Below are 23,451 nucleotides of genomic sequence, written 5' to 3' on the forward strand. Positions count from 1 at the left end.
TGATTTTGATGATAAGAGTATGTTGTGATGATATAATTGCTTCTCATCTTGATGTCACAATCATGTAATTCACTCAGTAAACCTAGCACAATAGTACAGTACAGGCTTCACAACACACCTTACAAGAAGAACAGATGATGGCACTTTTATTAGCTTAGAGAAGCCATTTTAGAAGTAAGATATAGGCACAATTTCTAAAAACAAAAAAGTATCTCAGAAAAAAGGGTGACTCGGCACTTGCTGCTGGTAAGAGCCAATTGTCTTCTGAGAGAGACTGAGAGGCATAGGATGCAGCTTTATGTCAAATCAGACCACTGGTTTACCTAGCCAGTATTGCTGACACTGACTTGCAGCAGCTCCATGGGGTTTCAGAGAAGATTCTTTCCCAACTCTGCTGAAGATGGCAGGGCGACACCAAGGACCGGCTGTAGATGGAGCATGTGCTTTTCCACTAAGCCAGAAGCCCATCTACAATCTTCATCATAGGTTTACAGTGAACATAAGAATAAATGTTTTTATCCTAAGAACAATTCAGTTATGAAACAAGCCCTCTGCTACATTATCCCCAGAGCCCATATTTAGTGTAATCCTTTTTTCTTCAGGAGTCACAGCGACACATTCAGGAAGTCCATGTTTTTCTCTTTTCACTGTAGGATTCCCAGATAGGACTATCGAGCCTTTGTGGCTTTCTTTGTCAAAACAATGTTTTGTTTTTTTTTTAGCATGAGGGAGAAGGTATCCTCACATTTTACACTGTGCGAAGCAGTTGCCACTAGTTATTATGCTTGAAAGCTTATAAACTGAAATTGACTGATCCCACCCTCTCTGTCCTTACAATATTATTTTAACATTTGCCTTGATCCTGTTTGCCTAGGATACTAGAACCTGTAGTCCATAACACCCAAATGAAGACTTGGGTGTAGCTTTCAGTACAACAAATAATGTCCAGAAAATTAAAATGGTTTTGATTAGGGGTGAATTTGTGCCAACCCTAACCAGGAAACCAATGTCTTCTGAAATAGGAAATAATTAGAGATGGGGGTATTCACATATGAATATCCCCACACAGGTGGCATAACTAGGGCCCAGTCCCATGGAGCCAGACAGTCCACTCACTGATCTGCCATGGACACGGATTGTGCTACTCTACGCATGGCCCCACAGCATGCAATCCACTCACCACTCTTCCACCTTGCAGCGAGGCTTGTCCTCCCGCCTCCTGCCAAGAATGGCAATCTTCATTTGCATACATGGCAGGACATAAACTGCATGCACGCAAATGCTGCTTTGATTATATTTCTTTACATTCACTTTCTTTTTTCTTTCTTTCCTGGTACTTCCACAAATTTTAGGTCTTCCAGAGCTTGCTGATACCTCCCCCTTGGGTAGCAATGATGTGCTGGAGCATAACTTTGCAAAGAGAAGGGATGGTTTTCATACCATATTTACTGTACCTTCTCATGGCTGCTACCAGAAAGAGAAATAATAACATACACATCATGAAGGCATTAGATCCATTTGGGTCATCACCCTTCACAGAAGCACAAGATGGGGACAGAAAGGGCAACCTTGGTGGCCTATCCTGCTGCATCCTTCTTCATCTCTACCTTCCATATGCCAGGGAGCAAAGCCTGCTCCCTGTGCTTAGGCTCCCCGTGATCTAGACTTTTAAATCATGCGGGCAGCTTACATATGTAGAGTAGACTTCACACTTCCCCCTCCCCTCAAGGTATGATTGAGGGTGTCATTGATGCTGCCCTGATCTTTCTTTCACATGATTGAAACTGCATAAGGGAGGACTATGGAAAAGGCTAAATTAACACAGACTTATTTCTCAAAACCCAAACAAAATCTAAGCTGCAGTTTCATTACATACTGAAAATCTGTCAAGGTATACAAAGAAATATCATGGGTAACACAGGTCAGGTAAAGAGAAGGACGAAGTTTAAAGTGAAAGTGCAAGTGCAAGGAAAATGAAATCAAACTTTTCTGATTTACAATAAAGTATAAATTTCTGAATCAAAGTACCAACTAGTCACAAAGCATCATCAATCTTAAGATTCTTAATATTCCACAAACTGCAGTTATTTCTCCTGTTTCATATACACAAAATGTTCTGGTGCTGTGAAGTGAAATAGGGCAATTCAACATGCCACCCATAGAATGATCAAGATCTTTGCGCAATTCTGTATGCCTAGCAAGCACCAAGTTGGGCTGTGGCAGGACATTATACAGTATGTGCCTTGAAAAGTGAGAAAGTCATGAATGTTTCAGTTAGTACAAAATTTATGTAGCAGTCAGGGTTCGAGTGGGAGCCTCCGTTTTTGAAGTCTGTACTTGCATTCTGTTGGTGTTGAGATTTGGTTTTTTAAAACTAGCTTCAGGTAAGGTGTAATTACATGTGGGTAGAATCTGGATTGGATCTATGTATCTACAGTACTTACAAATTAGAAAGAAAATGCACTAGAAAATAATGCTGGAACACAGGCTGAGCAGGATAGAACTACTCAGGCCTAGTGGAAAGAAATACAGTACTTGGTACCAACACTCTAGTAATGCTATTTACAATAAGAAAGTAGGAGAGGTTGTCCAGTAAATAAGGCAAGACCATCAATTTCCAGATTGATGACAACCCTAGTTATTTTTGGTCAGTACAAGTCTGAATGTATAAAATTACATTGCTACCTGTTCTATAAATGTAATATTTATTTATATTTTAAGGTAATGAAACATGCAATATGAAATGACAAGATAACACTAGCAAAGATAAAGACATCCTACCTTTTCCATGTTCTCCATCTGAGAATTTAAATTGTCTCCTTCATTAGTAGTAAAAGGCACATCAGATTTCTCACAATTGAGCATATTGTTTGCAATCTGAATATTGGGAGCCAGAAAAGTAAACTCGTTCTTCCTGGATTCTGAGGAAAGGCAAAGCTGATAAGAATAGGGCAAAGTCCCATCTTCAAAATTAGATGGAAACATGGCACCACCCTTGGAGTGGGGAACGGGGCCAAAGCACTGCAGGAATTTAGGATGCCCTGAGCGCCGAATCTTCATTGTAATGGCCAGAATGACGGTCAAGAGGAATAAGAAGGAGATCAAGGCTAAGGCCAGCACCAGATAGAACTGGAGATCAGACTGAGACTCAGAGATGCTTGGCTGGTTCTTCATTTCAGGAAGGGCCTCCTGGAAGTTCTCAGCAAAGACCAGGTTCAGAGTAACAGTGGCTGAGAGAGATGGCTGCCCATTGTCCTTCACCATCACAACCAGCCTCTGTTTCACAGCATCTCTCTCCAAAAAGGCCCTGCTTGTCCTGATCTCACCAGTATGAGAGCCGACAGAGAAGAGGCCTGGCTCAGTGGCTTGAACCAGATGATACGAGAGCCAGGCGTTGTGTCCAGAATCAGCATCCACAGCCACCACTTTTGTCACTAGATAATCTCCCTCGGCCGAGCGAGGGACCATCTCAAACGAGGCTGAGCCCTTGCCTTCTTGGGAAGGGGACAGGATTTGAGGTCTGTTGTCATTGCGATCCAGAATAAACACCCTGATGGTGGCACTGCTGCTGAGAGGAGGAGAACCCCCATCTTGGGCTTTCACCTGCAGCTGAAACTCCCTGAACTGCTCATAGTCAAAGGATCGCTGGGCATAGATCGTGCCAGTCTCAGAATTAATGGAGATGTATGAAGAGATGGGAAGGTCCTCGATGTTGCTTTGGAGTATAGAGTATGTGATCCGTGCATTCTGGCCCATGTCGGGATCTGTGGCTTTGATCGTGAAAATGGAGGCACCAGAGGGATTGTTTTCTGGCACATAAATGTTGTAGGTGGATTTCTCAAAAGCAGGGGCATTGTCATTGATATCGGAGATCTGGAGTGGAATTACTTTTTGTGTGGAAAGAGGTGGGTTTCCCTTATCAGTGGCTGTGATTGTAATATTATACTCAGGAACTTTTTCTCTGTCCAGGGGACTGTCTGTCAGAAGCTTGTAGTAATTATTAGATGAGGGAAGAATTCTGAATGGTAAATCATCTTTTAAATAGCAAGTTACCTCTCCATTATCACCGGCATCTTTGTCATTTATATTGATCAGAGCGATTAAGGTTCCAGACACAGAATCTTCTGGAATCGGGCTAAAAACAGAGGCTAATATCACTTCTGGGATGTTATCATTCTCATCAGAAACCCTTATCTCAGTATTGCAATGTGTGACTAATCCACCACCATCTTTTGCAGCAACTGTCATGCTATATTCTTCAATTTCCTCAAAGTCAAGGGGCTCCATAAGAGTAACTGCGCCACTGATTGGATCCAGACTGAATTTCTGTTGGGCATCTGCTGCTATGTTGCTGAATTCATATCTAATTTGGGCGTTCGTACCATCATCTTTATCAGTGGCTATAACCTGGAGCACAAGGGACCCTATAGGAGCAGTTTCTTGCAAGCTCACTTTGTAAACATCTTGAGTGAAAATGGGTGGGTTATCATTGGCATCAGTGACATTAATCCATATCTGGGCAGTTCCAGATTTTCTGGGTTCACCCCCATCCAGGGCAGTAAGGATCAAGTGAATAGTTTGTTCACTTTCACGGTCTAGTGGTTTCTGCAATACCATTTCTGCATATTTATTTCCATCTTTTCTTTCTCGAACTTCTAAAATGAAATACTGATTGGAGCTCAACTGGTAATTCTGGAGTGAATTCACTCCAACATCAGGATCTTCTGCTTTCCCAAGGAGAAATCTGGTGCCTGTCAAAGTAAATTCACTGATCTCCAAATTGATGTAGTCATTAAGGAAGTGGGGTGCATTATCATTAATGTCTTGAATTGCAACTGTTATATGGAAAACATTCCCAGGGTTTTCTGCCAGGGCCTCTGAATTAATAAAGCAGAGTGGATTTTTACCACAAATTGTCTCACGATCTATCCTGTCCTTTACATAGAGGTTTCCATTTTCTGCACTGATACTGAAATATTGCATTTTACCTACAGATACAAGATGCAGGTTACGAAATTTTAATTCTCTGGCACTCAGTCCCAAATCCTTGGCAAGATTACCCACGATGGAACCCTCTGTCATTTCTTCAGGGATGGAATAATGGATCGGCTCTGTGGCAGTCAGACACGAGAAAGACCATAATGAGAGAAACAGTACTTGCCTTGTGAATGCCCTGCCCCTCTTTTTGTGCTTTATCTCCATCTGGTTCCCACAGAATTAGGCTGCCTTCTTCTCTCAGCTTCTTATGGCCAGCTCAGATTCTCATGAGGAGGTAGGAAATCTTTTTGAACAAAACAAACAGTCTCTCTTCTTAATTTATACAAAACGAAACAGTTTTCATTTTCTCTGCAGGAGTGATCTGTCCCTGTGCTCTTCAATTTCTTGATCGTACAGCATCTCTGGGAATTATAGCAGTTCAGGAAACATCAATGGATTCTAACTTCTCTCTGCCTATCATACTGGCCAACAGTGGCACTTTGAGGCTCAACAGAGAACTGCAGGTAAAATGTTGCCTTTTAAATACAGATATTCCATTTGCACCAAAGCTTCAATTCTGAGAAAAACTGATATTGTAACACTAATGAGAATTGCCCATCAAAGCTGTCATTAATTAGAATTGCAATATACCTCTGCAAATTTTTTTTTAAAAATGCATGCCTTTTAAATCCATAGGTTCTTCATAGGAAAGTAAATGGCATTGTTATTAACATGCAATTACCTGGTTGACTTCAATTTAGAGTCTGAACTCTAATTACTCAGTGTAGTAAGCCACACTAGATGGGTCTACTCTAGTGCAAGCTTCTTTGTTAAGTAATAGGATTCCAGCCATTGCGTGCTTCTCGGTTATGTGGACCAACTATATTCCTGTTTCTTTTCTTTCGTGTCTAAAATTTTGAAGAAAGTAGATCTTTCTGAACTGGCTCCTTATTTAGCTCGCTAAAATGCCATTGATCCATTTCAATATGGATTTCAAGCTGGACAACCTAGAAAAGCAGTCTCTTGAGTTTTGAATATTTAGTTGTCAAGACTCAACATCGTTCATCAGTGTTGGTGCTGCTTGACTTTTCAGCAGCATTTGATACAGTTGATCATCAGATTCTTCTAGCAAGACTGGCCTTTTTGAACATCTCTGGGAATGCTAGAATGCTCATTCTTGCTCATTCTTGTCCTCGAGTGCCTTAATTTCTCATTTGGGTTTTCATTATCACATTTATGCTGCTGCTGAGGCTTGGGCCTCTTTGATGGGCTGCCATTTGGACAGCTCATCATGGATGTCCTCCTATCATCTGAAACTCAACATGAATATGATTGAAGGGTGTTCCCCCCCCCCCGATCATCTTGCCTGTCCATTGACTATACCTCCTCTCTCTCTCCAAGGTTGTTGGATGACCCCTGCCTCAGGGGCCATGGATCTCACCGTTCTAGTAAATGACCAGCTGTTGCTTCATCCATTTGTGAATCTGACAGCCAAAGTAGGCAATTTTTATCTTCTTAATATTCACCGGATTTGCCACTTCCAGACTCCTGAGACTCCAAAGCTCTTTGTCCATGCCTTGCTGGTTTCACACCTGGAGTACTTGAACAGCCTTTTGGCAGATCTTCCTTCTTCTTCTTACCCAGGTACAGAATAGTGAGATACAAGTGGTTTTAAAATTACCACATCACTCCCATATTTCCTATCATCGCAGTGCACTGCGTTGGCTGCCTATCAGGTCAGGAACATATTTTTAAATCCGTTTTTGACATTTAAAGACCTATGTTGTTCCTGTCCTAATTATTTAACAGAGCTGGTGTCATGGCATATTCCTCTTAAGAGGACACAGTCCGCAGATTCCGCGCTTCTGTCAATCCCTTGGACTAAATTGGCAAATGCTTCGGGAATTTTCCCACGTGACTCCAAAGCTGTGGGATTATCTCCCCCAGCACCTTTGCATGGAACCAGAGCTGGACACATATAGATGAGTTTTAAAAACCTGTCTGTTTAACTTAGATCTATGTGGGTATATGGAGAGGTTAGTGACCACTGTATTTTATATTTGAGCTTTTTAGGTGGTTTTAAGCAGCTGGTTCATTCTTTTTGATTATTGCTTATTTTGAGGAGTTACGTATATGTTGATGTACATGTGTGTGTGTATGTGTGTTGCATTTGTGTGTATGTAAGTGTGTGTGTATATATATACATATGTATATGTATGGAGAGAGAGAGAGAGAGAGAGAGAGAGAGGAGTTATATGTTGATGTACATGTTCATTTATATAGTGTATATGTGTGTTTATATATGTATGTATAAAACACACAGAGAGACATAATATTAAAATGTGTTGCATGTTTGTACATTATTTGTTATATTGGAATGCACTCTGGCGTAGAGAGCAACAGCAACAGCTGCAACAACAAAACAAAAGAAAACAAAAGAAAACAACAACACTCGGAAGTATCAGAGTTGAGGAGGCCCTGTTTCTTAGCTATGAATGGGAAACAGCAGATCAGGATCATGGATCATGGCATGTCTCCTCCCCATGTTACTATTTCCACTTTAATTCAAATAGGAACATGGAAGTGGGATGTCATCAAGATAAATAGCAAGTCAGCAGTTTCAAATCTGCAATTTCATGACGTATAGCTCAGACACTTGGCTGATAAATTAAACCAGCTCTTACTCAGTAGACAAGCTCAGTCTCTGAGATCTCCAGTTGACAGATCTCATGAACTGGGTTGGAAAAGAACTCAGTCTGGCTTTGTTGTTAGTAGGTATAAGTACTACTGACTAGCTGGACCAATGTACCTATTCAGTGTAAGACAAAAAACATGTATCCATATAAAAGAAGAAAAACTATGTAAAACAGAGAATTAGAAGAAAGTATACTTTTAATATCAGTATCTCAGAGATACGTGTCACCACAATGTGTAACTCAAGAAAATAACAAATGAAATAAGGTAATATAGCACTAAACTCGTCCACTTCGTGGACCAATCCTATAGACAACGGTTAAAATCAAGGGAAAGTTTTCTGCACACAAGCTCTAAATATTAGATCAGAAGAGTCTACGCTTAACATGTGGAGAACAAAAATCACACACCTTACCAAATAGATGAATGTCACAGAGTGTCTTCCACCAGGACAAGACTCTAGCTGAACTATCTGGAGGTAACTTAAGAGACTTCAAAATTAACCAGGAGGATAAAGAATACTCTAGTAAAATGGAGCTTCTTAGATAAAAGACAAATTTTCTGTGAATGTAGAGAAATACAATCAAAGCAGCATTTGCGTGCATGCAATTTATGTCCTACTATGTATACAAACTAAGATCTAGTTAATGGTTGAGATAATAGTATTGACGTAGCCTGCCCCTGGTCAAAAGTAGTTTAATCGTTTTAACATTTTAATTGGTTTTAATTTTATCTATATTTCATATGTTCATAATATTTGAAAGAAAGAAAGAAAGAAAGAAAGAAAGAAAGAAAGAAAGAAAGAAAGAAAGAAAGAAAGAAAGAAAGAAAGAAAGAAAGAAAGAAAGAAAGAAAGAAAGAAAGAAAGAAAGAAGTGTCACCATAATTTTTTTAACCAGCAACCTCTTGTTGGCAGCAAATATTGAGCAAACCTTTTAAAACCAACATTCTCAACACTGCACATAATTGTAGTTATGACAGGGACAACTATTCATGCAGAAACTGTGATTTAAATTCCTACTCACACCTCCTTTAGTCCAATAAAACAAATACAGAGAATTTGTCTTGGATTGCAGATCTTCAGAAAATCTCAAAAGGAAACAATAATAATGGCAATATTATCCAACTAAGAATTTGAGGTCAAAAGACTTCTATTTAAGAAAAACACTTCACCTGCATATTGGTTGGATCCCCAGGAATGAGGAAGGGGTCCTTTATCTCACAAGACTGATGACTGGTCAGAGTCTTAGAAAAATTCCCATCCGTGAAGTTGAATTTGCTCTTCCTAGAGTCTGCAGTGAGAGAAACTTCATGGCAATAAGATTGAAGAAAGGCCCGGACTCCATCAATTCCTACAAACTGTGAGATAGGGACACCATTTGGGTTCACAATCCCTGACTCAAGCAGATGAGAATTTCTCCATCGGTGCAACTTCAAGGCGAGCAAAACAAGGAGGAAGGTGAAGAACAAGCAGGAGACAAAGGCCACAGCAACTACCAGGTAAAAAGTGAGATCCGATGGAACATCTAAGGGAGCTGAGACACTGCTCAGGTCTGATAGGATTTCAGGAATGTTGTCAGCCAGAACCACAGTCACAGTTACTGAGGCAGAAAGAGATGGTTGCCCATTGTCCTTGATCAAAATCACCAGGCTTTGCTTGAGGGTGTCCTTCTCTAGAAAGAACCGAGCTGTCCTGACCTCTCCAGTGTGAAGTCCCACAGTGAACAGCCCTGGTTCTGTGGCTTTGATCAACTGGTAAGAGAGCCAGGCATTCTGGCCAGAATCTGCATCCACAGCCACTACCTTAGTAACCAGGTAACCAGGTTCTGAGGAGTGAGGGGCCAGCTCTATCCCAGTGGAACCATCAGTGGGAGGGGAAGGGTACAGGATTTCTGGCGCATTGTCATTCTGATCCAGGATGAAGAGGGTCACAGAGGCAGTGGAGCTGAGGGGTGGGGAGCCTCCATCCTGGGCCTTCACCTGGAAGTTAATCTCCTGGATTTGTTCATAGTCAAAGGAGTTTAGGGCATAGATAACTCCTGTTTCAGAATTAATAGAGATGTAGAATGAGATAGGGGAACCACCAATGTTTCCCTCAACAATAGAATATGTAATTCTGGAGTTTTCTCCGGAGTCTGGATCATTTGCCTTTAGGGATAAAATGGAAGCCCCTCTTGGGTTATTCTCCATTAAATATGTGATATAAATTGGTTGCAGGAAGCGGGGAGGGCTGTCATTTGTGTCTAAAATCTCAAGTGGAATGATAATAGATGAGGAAAGAGGAGGGGTCCCATGGTCTGTGACTGCGACTGTGATATTGTAGGCTGCCGCCTGCTCCCTGTCCAGGGCTCTTGTTGTCATCAAACTGTAATAATTGCCATAGGATTTTGTCAGCTGGAAGGGGAGGTGGCTGGGAATAGAACACGTGACGTCTCCGTTCTCTCCCGAGTCTCGGTCTTGTACGTTTATAAGGGCAATGGCAGTTGCTGGTGGTGAGTTTTCGGGGATGGAGTGGACAAGCGATGTTATTTCCAGTTCGGGTGCATTATCATTCACATCGGTAACAAATATCATGAGGGTTGATCTGTCCAGGAGACCTCCGCCGTCTTGGACCTGGACCTCAAGTTCATAAAATGCTGAATCTTCATAGTCCAAGTTTCCCACAAGACCTATTTCTCCCGTGTTTGCATCCAGGTGAAGTATTTGAGATATCTTTTCTGTCACTTTTGGAAATGAATATTTCATCACGTTGTTGGTCCCTTCATCCAGGTCAGTGGCTTTTAAAGTAGCCAGAGTCATTCCTACAGGTAAGTCTTCACTAACACTCACTTCATAGATAGGCTGGCTAAAAATGGGTGCATTGTCATTAGCGTCAAGGACAGTAATGTGAACGTCTGCAGTACTACTCCTGGCTGGGTCTCCACCATCATATGCTGTGAAGATAAGGTTGTGAGCTGCTTCTTCCTCACGGTCCAAAGATCTTTCTAGAACTATTTTGGCAGATCTCTTGCCCTTAACTGATGTTTGAACTACCAGAGAGAAATGACTATTGCTGCTGAGTCTGTACCCTTGCAGAGAATTGTTTCCTAAATCTGGATCTTGAGCCTCCATGAGAGGAAACTGGGTCCCCAGAGCTGTAAGCTCACTAATGTTTATCACTATTTTTTCTGTTGGGAAGGTGGGGGCATGATCATTAACATCGGTGATTTCCACTTCAACTCCGTAAATTTTCATGGAATCACCCACTATGATCTCAAAATTCAGGATGCATGTCTCCATCTGACCACAGATCACCTCTCTGTCTATTCTTCCTGTTGTGAGCAAATTCCCGCTCCTATAATTCAAAGCAAAGTATGGCGTCCTACCTGGGGAAACAATGCGGATCCCATGCTCTGACAGTTCCTTCGCCTCCAGTCCCAGATCCCTTGCAATATTCCCCACCAAAGAGCCTTTCTCGGTTTCCTCAGGAATGGAATAATGGATCTGCCTGGAAGTGGCTTGGGAGATGTTAGCAAAAAGACAGAAAAAGAGGACTCCCTTCTTGAAATCTTGCAGATGTTTTGCTATTGCCATTCCTGGTCAGATGAGAAGCCACAGAAGAAGTCTGCCTTTCAAGAGGAAGAGTGAATGCTGCCACAAACTGCAGAAGAATCCTGGTTCGATGGATATTGTCTTGCAGCTGAGGTTCCCAATGCTGAAAGGTTCGGTGGATGCGTCTCTCTGCATCTCTGCTTTGTAGCTGCTGATGTGAGAAGGCTATACTTCTCATTGCATTTCCTTGCCTTTGTTAGTGAACAGCGACACTCAGAGTCCCAGGGAGGAACTTCAAACAAACTCTGTTAATGCTTTCATTTTCATGCTACGTCTGATTCCAGAAAACATAGCTGTTTTTTCATTAAGTGTCAAATAATGAGATATAACAGCTAGCTCATTAATTAGGCCTACAGTTGAACCCAAATTTATTTTAAATTAGGTCTGATAGATCTGAGTGTGTAGGATTGACCTGTAAATCCTCACTTCATCTCCAGATCTCATGGTAATATCATCATCATCATCATCATCATCATCATCATCGAATTGCAGAGTTGGAAGAGACCTTATGGATCATCAAGTCCAGCCCCTATCAAGGAGGCCAAGTGGAGAATTAAACTCCCAACCTCTAGCTTTGCAGGAAGAGACCTAAACCACTGAGCTATCCAGCAGTTCTTGTTGTGTGCTTTGCACACATTCCTCTGTCAATACACAATTTATCTCAGGTTCCCCACCCTACTCCCACATTTGCTGCAAATCCTAGCCATGGATGCACAGTTTACATTTTGTTGTAGTATGAAAGATGCAATCAATGACTGCATTTTTTCATCATGGAAGTTTTGGGAGTTTCAACAGAAACTGATAAATTTCTAAAATGTTGTGTACCACCATCAAGCTTTGATTAAAAAATAAAGAACCAAAGATTATTTGTATGATTACAAGCTAGTCCTTCTCTTGTATATTTTTTGCCTTTTATAAATATAGAATAAAATACGCTTTTTACTACATAAAAGACACTGAGTAACTAAAATATCCATTGTAAACTACTTTACTAGCTTTTTCCCACTGCTACACCACTGACAACTCCACAGTACAGAACAGAAACAACTATGAATATTTGTATTTAAGAGTTCTGATATTTAATAAAAATAATCAAACATTTTCCCCATTCTTGAAAGTTTGGTGTTAAGCAATATAATATTAGGTCACAAAAAGCTATGGGTTGTTCTAAAGAATTTGTTGTGTTACGTTACATCTGATTGTCCTGATACATAAACTCTACTCTGGATAAGAGACAGAATGATTTCTCATTTGCAAAGCTGATAGACAAGAGTTTAGTTTATCTTTGTATTTCTTCAATCTTTATTCAAAACATGTACAAAAAACATGAACTAGATTCATATGAAGAAGGAGTAAAAATTGATAGAAAAATATCAGTAATTTAAGGTATGCAAATGATACCACATTACTGAGCGTAAACAGCAAATGATTTAAAATGACCATTGAAGAAGAAATTCTAAAAGCAGGACGACAGCTGAACATGAAGACAACAATAATGATTATAGAACAATGGTTCCCAACTTTGGATCACCAAATGTTCTTGGACGAAAACTCCCTGAAGCTTTCATCACCAGCTGTGCTGGCCAGGATTTTTGGGACTTGTAGTCCAAGAACATCTGGAGATCCAAGGTTGGAAAACACCGCTTTAGAAGAATTGCATAACTTTAGTGTTGCCAGGGAAGAAACTGAATAATTCATCCAAATGGAGACTACAGCCAAGAAATCAGAATATAAGACTTGGAAGGGCCATCACGAAGGACCTAGAAAGAGATCAGTAAGTGTAGGGATGTATTGCTGGAGGAGAATGCTACAATTATTTATACTATGGAATTCCTGATTACAGCATACAGATGTGAAAGTCAGCTAATAAAAAAGTGTCAGAAAAAAACTGATTCATGTGAATGTTGTGTCCAGATACCATTGACTTCTGGAAAGACAAATGTCATTCTACATCAAATCAAAATCAAATCTAGACATTGACCAAAATCTTCTTGTGCAACTCTACAAAAGGCATAGGTTTTGGAGGTGAATTTCCTCGGGTCAAGAAATTTCCATAGATATTATCAGTTGAAAATTGAGGTAGGTGACTCAGTAGGCAACAGATAATGTCTACAAAAGTTTCTTAACTTGCAATTCACTTCTAAAAGTTATGCGGTTTGCAATATGCCAGTATAGTGAAGCAAGAGGATTTTCACCACTAGAAGGTAAAATGACTAAATTGAGGTTAGTGTACAACAAAGGGGTAAAAGCGTGGGCATCTATCAGTCTATTACACTTTTTAGAAGACCCTTTGTTATTTGCCACGTTTACTTCCACAGCATTAACACAATTACCCTTCTGAAGTACTTATCTTCCGTATTTGGTGTCACAAGACAGGCTGGGTATGAAACTCTGTGCTCCACTCTTATCACACTTTCCCCCCATATCTGCTGCCTAAAAAATGGATCCAGAGGTAAGGAGTCAAAGGAGTACCAGCTTGTGTTAATAACATTATGAAGAATAGGGGCTAAGAATTAGAGGGGGATTTCAGGAAATCAAAGTCTATAATGCATAATGATAACCAAAAATATTTCCTTATACACATTTTGCAACTCATTTCCATTTCCTTAATTTAAAACACTGAACACAAATAATGAAGCACATAATTACATTTCTTAGAATTCATAAAGTTTTTTGTCACAATTCTCCAAATACGTAGTTCAGAATATTCTCACAAAATAGTCCCACAAGTATCCTCCACCAGAATGACAATGATTATGTGCTTTAAAGGTTCAGATCCTATTGACTTGTCAGTTAATTTAATTTGCTACTTTGTTCAGAATAACATATGCAAATCTGGTTTATCAAAGAAACAAAGTAGAAGTATGTGGGTCGAATCCAACCACCTCACTGGTGCAACAATTGGAATTCCTCTCCACACTCTGCTGAAGGAAGCTGATCCATCCACCAGTTGGGGCAGCTAACTGGATTCCATCTGTGTCTTCCTACTTTACATCTTTCATGCAGCAGTCAACATTTACTACTGAGCTTAGGGAAAAATCCCTGGAGCAGATTTTATGAGGAGGCAAGGGGCTGAAATGGGAAGAATTCAAGGAGACATTGATGTGATATTTGATTGCCTCTTCCTCCACAATATATTTAACTCTACGAGGAACTAAGAAGTATTTATTTAGGAATATTTATTTAGAAGTAACTTAATCAACTAAAATATTAGTACTAGTTAACAATAGGTACCCAGTGTAGTCTAGTGGACAAAGTGAGGGACTAGGACTCTGGAGATCAGGATACAAATCCTCACTTGGCCATGGAAACTCACTGGGGGACTGGAACCGGCAAAACCATGCTTTAAATATCTCACTTACCTTGAAAGCCCTGTTAAGAGTTGACAATACTGAAAAGTACCAATGGTGTAATACAAATGTCAAAACCTCTAAATGCAAAGATTATCTGCTCACCAAACCTTATCTTATAGCTTGGTATCAAGCAACCATGGATACCCTATTTGATGTTTACTAGGCTGATTTACCCACATCACCTTGATAATTAGAAAAGTATATAGAGATATTTTTTTTATTTAAAAATGAGGATCAAAGCACAATATGGGTGTCCTAACTATGCATGAGCAGAATGCCTCTTTGCTAGTGGCTTGGCAGTTGGGGAAGTCTGGGTGCTCTACTTCCCCATTTAATCAACCTGGAAGCATTTAAGAAGAAAACAAACTAAAACACTATTGTTCATATTCTTCACAAGTAGCAAGGTGTGGGCAGATGTCACAGTTTCTGAACATGAAACATGCCTTCTTACTAACCTCTGTTTCAGAACTGAAATTTTCACAGTTGCTCTCCACAGGTATCACTTGAGAAGTATCACCCCTAAGCAAGTTTTCTGCAACCTGGACACTTGGTTTTGGGAAAAAAATGTCATCTTTCCTGAATTCAGATGAGAGGCAGACTTGGTATGAATAAGGTAATGTTCCTTCTTCATAGTTTGGTGGAAACACAATGTGTGTCTTAGACAAAGAAGTAGGATCCAGACACTGGAATAATTTGGGCTTCCCTGACTGTCGAAGTTTCATGACAATGACAAGGATCACTGTCAGAAGGAATAAAAATGAGATCAAAGCTAAAGCCAGCACCAAGTAAAACTGCAACTCAGAAGACTGATGCTCTGGGTCAGTAGATTGGTTCCTCATTTCTGGAAGTGCCTGCTGGAAATTTTCAGCAACCACGAGATTCAGTACCACTGTGGCTGAACGTGGTGACCTACCATTGTCCTTAATCAAGATGACTAGTTTGTGTTTCATGACATCTTTCTCCACAAAGGCTTGTGATGTTCTGATCTCTCCAGTCTGGGGCCCAATAGTGAAGAGTGCTGGCTCATTGGTCGGCAGCAGTTGATAGGAGAGCCAGGCATTGTGTCCTGAGTCCGCATCCACTGCAACTACTTTGGTCACAAGGTAGCCTGGTTCCGCTGTGTGCGGCACCATCTCAAACAAGGCCGAGCCTTCAGGGCCCAGCAAAGGGTACAGAACCCGAGGGCTGTTATCATTCTGATCCAAGATGAATACCCACACTGTGACATTACTGCTGAGAGGAGGAGAACCACCATCTTGGGCCTTCACTTGTATCTGAAACTCCCGGAATTGCTCATAGTCAAAGGAGCGCTGTGCATAGATTATTCCTGTCTCTGAGTTAATGGAGACATATGAGGAGAGAGGTAGCTCTGCAATGTTGCTGTTGAGGATGGTATAGGTGATATGTGCATTGCGGCCTATATCTGGGTCAGAGGCTTTGACCATGAAAATGGAGGCACCTGAGGGATTATTTTCAGGCACGAAGACATTGTAGGTAGGTTCTTCAAAGGCAGGAGAATTGTCATTGATATCTGAAATCTGCAGCGAGATTGTTTTGTTTGAGGAGAGGGGTGGGAAGCCTTTGTCTGTGGCTGTGATGGTAATGTTATATTCTGGATATTTTTCCCTATCCAAGGGACCATCTGTGAGGATTTTGTAGTAGTTCTTAGATGTTGATGCTATTTTAAATGGCCAGTTACCATGTAAATAGCAAGTAATTTTTCCATTTTCTCCAGAATCTTTGTCCTTTACATTGAGAAGAGCAATTACTGTGTCAGGAACAGAGTCTTCGGGAACCGGGTTAGATAAGGAAGCAAGGGTAATCTCAGGGACATTGTCATTTTCATCCAATACCTGTATTCTCACATTACAGTGAGAAACTAATCCACCCCCATCTCTTGCTTCCACTGCTATAGTATATTTTTCAGTTTCCTCAAAATCAAGATCTTCTTTAATTGTAATTGTTCCACTCTGGGCATCTATCTTGAATTTCTGGTTGACTCTTTCTGGAACATTACTGAAAGCATAAGTGATATGGGCATTTGAACCTTCATCATAGTCAGAGGCTACAACTTGGAGTATGGATGATGACACAGGGACAGTTTCTTTCAGACTGATTGTATAGACATCTTGAGTGAAAGTGGGTGGGTTGTCATTCGCATCAGTAACATTAATCACTATTTGGGCAGTCCCGCTTTTTCTAGGTTCACCCCCATCTATGGCTGTAAGAATCAAGCTGAGTGAGTGCTCATCTTCCCTATCCAGAGGTTTCTGAAGCACCAACTCTGCATATTTATATCCATCCAGACCATCTTTAACTTCCAATATGAAGAATGGATTTGGGCTTAATTCATAATTCTGAAGAGAATTCTTTCCAATGTCAGCATCTTCTGCTTTTCCAATGTGAAATCTCGCACCAGGTAATGTGGATTCTATTATTTCAAGCCTGACATTGCCTTTTAAGAATTGTGGAATGTTATCATTAATATCCTGAACTGCTACACTTACATGGAAAACATTTAAAGGGTTTTCAACCACAGCTTCAAAATCAATGAGGCACTGGGTGTTCTCCCCACATAGTCCCTCACGATCTATCCTGTCATTCACATACAACTTTCCACTTTCTGCACTGACAGTGAAATATTGCTTTTTACCTTCAGAAAGGATGTGTAGATTCTTGTTTTTCAGTTCTCTGGCATTCAGTCCCAAGTCCTTGGCAAGATTTCCCACAAAGGACCCCTTTGCCATTTCTTCAGGGATGGAATAACGGGCCTCTTCCAAAACAACTCCAGAGATTAAAGATGATAATAGGAGAATTGCCATGTGCCTCCTGGATGTTTTAAAGCCCTCTGTATGCATGATTCCTGTCTCCATCAGCTTGCTCTTTTGATCAGCAAAAGATTTCCATCCAAAGAGGGTGACTCAGAGTAAAGAAAAAATGAACTGGGCCTTTGGATTTGGCTTCTTTCATGCGTGGTGCAGCGCTCCCCAAGCCCCAGCAAAAGGATTTGTCCCTGTGTTCTTTTGCTTTCCTGATCTGCAGTTTAGAAAGAAACCTCTCTGCAAGAAAGCATCAGTGGATTTTCGTCTTCCCTCAGATTACCGCTTTATCCAACAGCGGCGCTGTGAGTTGGAAACAAGCAACTGCAGTCTTTACATCCAGTGACTTTTTCTTAATGTATTTGAATGTCTTTGATGAGATATGAGACATTTCAAACCACACTGAGATATCCTGTTCCATTCAAAATACATATATACTGTATGTGGGTTTCCCTTCACTAATTCTAATAGGGAAAACACTGAAATTTAATACAATAATATTAGTGGAGGGGAATATTAGAGTTACAGTTTAATTTTGGCAAAGACATTTAGAGTACTTATAATTATTTCCAATCAAATTAACATGCAATCATGTTCATGCAGTGTACATTAGAAAAATGGAAGAACAGATTGTACTACTTTCATTGTTTATTGTACAAAATATTTAGTTAACTAAGAAAAGAATTCTATTGGCTATATTAATGTATTTCCACTCATCTTAAAACATAGAAACACTGAAGAAAGTACAAGGAAAGATGATGTTCCTTCCTTGGAACATGATGCGCAAGACAAAATCTGCTAGCCTACATTAAAATGTGTTTTTTGTTTTGTTTTGTTCTGACTTGGCTACATTAAGGGGACCAACCAGCAGATAAGCCATGAAACAGTGGCTAATTCTTCAGTTTTTGCACATCCTTTTACAAATTTGATAATGTATGTTGCCCTAGCTCTTGATTCCATGCTATGGTCTATATTGCTAGTGAAAACAATACCTCCTCCAGATATTTATATACTCAGTATTCTATGCCAAAATAAGCCACAACTAAAGTAGGCCTATTTGAATCAACAGAACTTATGGAGGTAGTGACTTACCAAATCTCAATTAGATCAGTAAGTCTGCTCCAGTGCAATGTTCTATTCTTAAGCAACAGGATTTTGGCCATTAATAACATAAGTACAAGCTTATGCATACCTACTCATATGTCTCAACACTAAATTCATAAGATTGCAACCCAAGATGATTAACTATATAAATATAGTTATCTCTGTTCTTCAGGGCCTAAAATACAGCACAGTAGATGCCAGTTAAAAAGTTATGGTTTCTCCTCAGTTGCCAATGTAGCTTAATCAAGACAGAAACCTGATGTATAGAAACAGGGATACAGTGGCTGTGCCCGAAATATAAAATATTTGTATCAATAGTACCCACAGTGCTTTCCCCAATTCTTCCATTTATGCATGAATCATAATTAACAATAAGAAGTACCATTCCAAAGCTTAGAAAACTCACTGGAACAACATTCCAGCACAAGGATAATACTCTAATACTCTTGGAACTGCAGATCTGGAAGGGACCCCTCATCAATCCCTGTCAAGAATGCACAGTGGAGAGAATAAAATTCACAACCACTGGCTCTGCAGCCAGATACCTAAACCACTGAGCTATCCAGCAGTTCAATTTTGGAGGATACTATAATAATTAAAAAGGTAACTTTTTCAAGTGCTTAGCATGCTTTATGTAGCCTGAGCTGGTACAGTGTTAACGAGTGGAACTGAGAATCAGGAAGTCCATGGTTCGGATTTTACTTCTAGAATGAAACACAGTACATGGAATTAACCCGTAAATTTGATTACATTTGCCCCAAACCTTATAATGACAATGTTTGGATTTAAATATAAGAAAAATCTTTGATTTCTTTATAAGTCCAGTAACTGATTAGTGTAAACTCCATTGATACTTATTAGCAAGTCAGAGACTAGGTACTTATCCTGCCTGTAACCTTGACAGTGCAAATCTGTCCTCTACTGTTCCGGGTCTAAATTTTGGATCTGAATTGCAACTTACCTTTCTCTTAATTTCCAACACATGCATCTCAATTAGTGTTGCACGACCACCACTGAGCTGTTAAGTGTTTGGGAATGAGGTCATAAATCTCTCTCACCGCCCAAGCCATGGAAGTCTGATCTTCATCAAGTCTCCACAATTTTAATACATCGGATTACAACTGTTGACTTTTCTAGTAATTTTCATATACAACCTAAACTTCAGTTTATGAATATTATTTTTAAAAAAAGTCGGGGCAATCGGAATGATCAAAATGACTACAAGGTAAGTAATTGAATGGAAACATTTGTAGCTCAAGGCCTCAGCTATTGAACAAATACATCAAGTGCAAAGGAAAGGTCATGTTTTAGGAAATTCTAATATAATAAAAGTAAAATTATTTACCTATCAATAGGAAACCAACTGAAAGTGGAAAAACTAACAGTAAAACAAAGCAGTATTGCATGTGAGGAACGCTAAAGAACCATGGAGTGTGCCAAGCAGATATTTCCAGAAAAAAAATAAGCTCACCTGCTGAACGTTTTCCTTTTCAGAATCAGAATTATTTCCTTCATTCCCTGTGAAAAGCACTGCTGAGTTGCCATTGCAAATAATATTCTCAGAAGTCTGAATATTAGGAGTCAAAAAGGTGAATTCATTCTTCCTGGATTCTGAGGAGAGGCAAAGCTGATAGGAATAGGGCAAAGTCCCATCTTCAAAATTAGGTGGAAACATGGCACCACCCTTGGAGTGGGGAACTGGTCCAAAGCACTGCAGGAATTTGGGATGCCCTGAGCGCCGAATCTTCATCGTAATGGCCAGAATGACGGTCAAGAGGAATAAGAAGGAGATCAAGGCTAAGGCCAGCACCAGATAGAACTGGAGATCAGACTGAGACTCAGAGATGCTTGGCTGGTTCTTCATTTCAGGAAGGGCCTCTTGGAAGTTCTCAGCAAAGACCAGGTTCAGAGTAACAGTGGCTGAGAGAGATGGCTGCCCATTGTCCTTCACCATCACAACCAGCCTCTGCTTCACAGCATCTCTTTCCAAAAAGGCCCTGCTTGTCCTGATCTCACCAGTTTGAGAGCCGACAGAGAAGAGGCCTGGCTCAGTGGCTTGAACCAGATGATACGAGAGCCAGGCGTTGTGTCCGGAATCAGCATCCACAGCCACTACCTTTGTCACTAGATAATCTGCCTCGGCCGAGCGAGGGACCATCTCAAACGAGGCTGAGCCCTTGCCTTCTTGGGAAGGGGACAGGATTTGAGGTCTATTGTCATTGCGATCCAGAATAAACACCCTGATGGTGGCATTGCTGCTGAGAGGAGGAGAACCCCCATCTTGGGCTTTCACCTGCAGCTGAAACTCCCTGAACTGCTCATAGTCAAAGGATCGCTGGGCATAGATTGCGCCAGTCTCTGAATTAATGGAGATGTACGAAGAGATGGGAAGGTCCTCGATGTTGCTGTGGAGGATGGAGTATGTGATCCGTGCATTCTGACCTACGTCTGGATCAGTAGCTTTAACAGTGAAAATGGAGACACCAGAGGGATTGTTTTCTGGCAGATAAATATTATAGGATGATTTTTCAAAAACAGGGCTATTATCGTTGACATCCGAGATCTGTAATGGGATTATTTTCTGTGTGGAAAGAGGAGGAATTCCTTTATCAGTGGCTGTGACTGTAATATTATACTCAGGAGTCCTTTCTCTGTCCAGGGGACTGTCTGTCAGAAGCTTGTAATAATTATTAGATGAGGGAAGAAACATGAACGGCAAACTGTTTTCTAGATGACAAGTAACTTTTCCATTGTCACCCATATCTTTATCATTTACACTGAGAAGAGCAATCAAGGTTCCAGACAGAGCATCTTCAGGGACTGGGGTAAACACAGATACTAATACTACATCTGGAGCATTATCATTCTCATCAAGCACACTTACTTCAATGTTGCAGTGTGCTACTAATCCTCCTCCATCTTTTGCTTCCACTGTCATGGTATGTTCTTTAATTTCTTCAAAGTCCACCTGCCCACTTAGTGAGATTATTCCAGTAATTGGATCTAAGCTAAATTTCTTGCGACTATTTGCTGGTATGTTGCTGAAACGATATCTGACTTGGGCATTTGTTCCCTCATCAATATCAGAGGCTGCAACTTCAAGCACAAGAGATCCAACATGGGCACTTTCATGCAAATTAACTTTGTAGATATTTTGAGTGAAGACAGGTGGGTTGTCATTGGCATCAGTGACATTAATCCATATCTGGGTAGTCCCACTTTTTCTAGGTTCACCTCCATCTAAAGCTGTAAGTACCAAATGAATAGATTGTTCACTCTCTCGGTCAAGCGGTTTCTGCAGCACCAGTTCTGCATATTTGTTTCCATCTTTTCTTTCTCTCACTTCCAGTGTGAAGTACTGGTTGGTGCTCAACTGGTAATTCTGGAGAGAATTTGACCCAATGTCAGGATCTTCAGCATTCTCAAGTAGAAATTGAGTGCCTGGCAATGTGGACTCAATCATCTCCAAATGAATATTACTGTTGATGAACTGAGGTGCATTATCATTGATATCCTGGATTGTCACTGTTATATGGAAAACATTTAAAGGGTTTTGAATGACCACTTCCATATTAATAAGACAGACAGGAGTCGTTTCACAGATTTCCTCCCTGTCTATCCTGTCAGTCACATACAGATTTCCATTCTCTCCATTGACACTGAAATACTGCATTTTAGCCCCAGAGATAGCATGCAGATTTCGCCTGGCTAATTCCCTGACATTCAGTCCCAAATCCTTGGAGAGATTCCCCACAGTGGCACCCTTTGCCATCTCCTCAGGAATTGAATAATGAATCTGTTCTGAGGCAGCCCAGCAAGAGAAGTACAATAGTGAGAGAAGCAATACTTGCCTTCGGATGATCCTCCCATTCTCTTTGAGCCTTCTCTCCATCCAGCTCTATGACAAATTAACTGCCTTATTTTTTTGCAGCCTATAGTGCTGACATCAAATTCTCCACAGGTAAGTCAAATACACTGTCTTTCTTCTTCAAGTGTGAATATTACAATTTTTCCCTCTTTCTTCTTTTCCAACAAGATTACTGTGTATTGTGGTCTTCTGTTTCTTCTGTCCGTGCAGCACTTTTGAAACAGTCAGAAACATCACCGGATCTCTAGAATTTCTTTCTTTAGGTACCATATTGGCCAACAGTGACACTCTGAGGCTCTCACAGAGAATTGCAAGAACAAATTGCTGCTCCAGTGCAGCACAGAAATGCTACTGAAAGTGACAATATTTTTGCTCCACTCTGAAAATCTGTTTTTGATTCAGCATCAAATAGTTTGGATTCTTTTTGAATTAATGTTTTATTTCCATATAGATTTCCAGCAACTGGTATGAAACTGCTATTGTAACTATGACAAGCCCTTCCAAAATCCACAGTTGAGTGATACTTGTATGACACCAAAATGTGACAAAGTCCAGCTTCTGAAATTGTGATCCTACTACTGTCATCTTAGGAATTTTGATTTACAGTTCCTAAGATAAATGGAGGACTTAAAAATTATACCTTTAATTTCCAATTGCAGTGTAGAAAGATTATTTTCTGAAGTAGGAGCTCAGAAACGCAAAAGTGTCTGGAGACATTGTCACAAGTGTAAGAGCCAAAGTGAGTAGATGGTTTTTAGATGTTCCCTCTCTCTAGACAGTTCCTCTTTTTGTTCCTCTTTTTCCTGAAGAGTTCAGTGCAATGGGATATCTTTAGTGAAGGTGGAACAAAACTCAAGAGCGCGCAAAACTGAACTTTTGCTCATTTTATTTTATGAATTTTACCTTGGTTCTTTTTAAAAATTCAGTATTTTTTTGCAAATGCAATTGAAGCAGCATGCCAATATAAAATAGTCGCATAACTGATTAATAGGAATAGATAGTATTATCAAAACAACAGAACAGATGGTAAAATACAATCTATATT

The 23,451-nt window shown here is 40.3% G+C and overlaps 1 protein-coding gene and 1 pseudogene across 16 annotated transcripts in view; both read right to left on the reverse strand.

Annotated features, from left to right (window-relative positions):
* The window catches only part of LOC144583006 (protocadherin gamma-C5-like), a 268,787-nt gene that overhangs the window by 96,396 nt on the left and 148,940 nt on the right, over positions 1–23,451 (reverse strand). The window contains exon 1 of one of the 15 annotated variants that reach the window (XM_078392479.1): positions 2,782–8,776. The exons of 11 other annotated variants lie outside the window; for them this stretch is intronic. In XM_078392479.1, the coding sequence (XP_078248605.1) occupies positions 2,782–5,202 (2,421 nt within the window). In that variant the 5' untranslated portion in view covers positions 5,203–8,776. 3 more of the 15 variants (XM_020799200.3, XM_020799211.3, XM_020799204.3) reach the window with 3 other exon arrangements.
* LOC144583060 (protocadherin gamma-B1 pseudogene) lies at positions 19,237–22,383 on the reverse strand (annotated as a pseudogene). The gene is made up of 2 exons (XR_013544245.1): positions 20,010–22,383; positions 19,237–19,242 (listed from the first exon to the last, which is right to left on the reverse strand). The product of XR_013544245.1 is annotated as a protocadherin gamma-B1 pseudogene (transcript).

This window comes from Pogona vitticeps, chromosome 4, assembly GCF_051106095.1.
Source record: "Pogona vitticeps strain Pit_001003342236 chromosome 4, PviZW2.1, whole genome shotgun sequence".
NCBI lineage: Eukaryota > Metazoa > Chordata > Lepidosauria > Squamata > Agamidae > Pogona > Pogona vitticeps.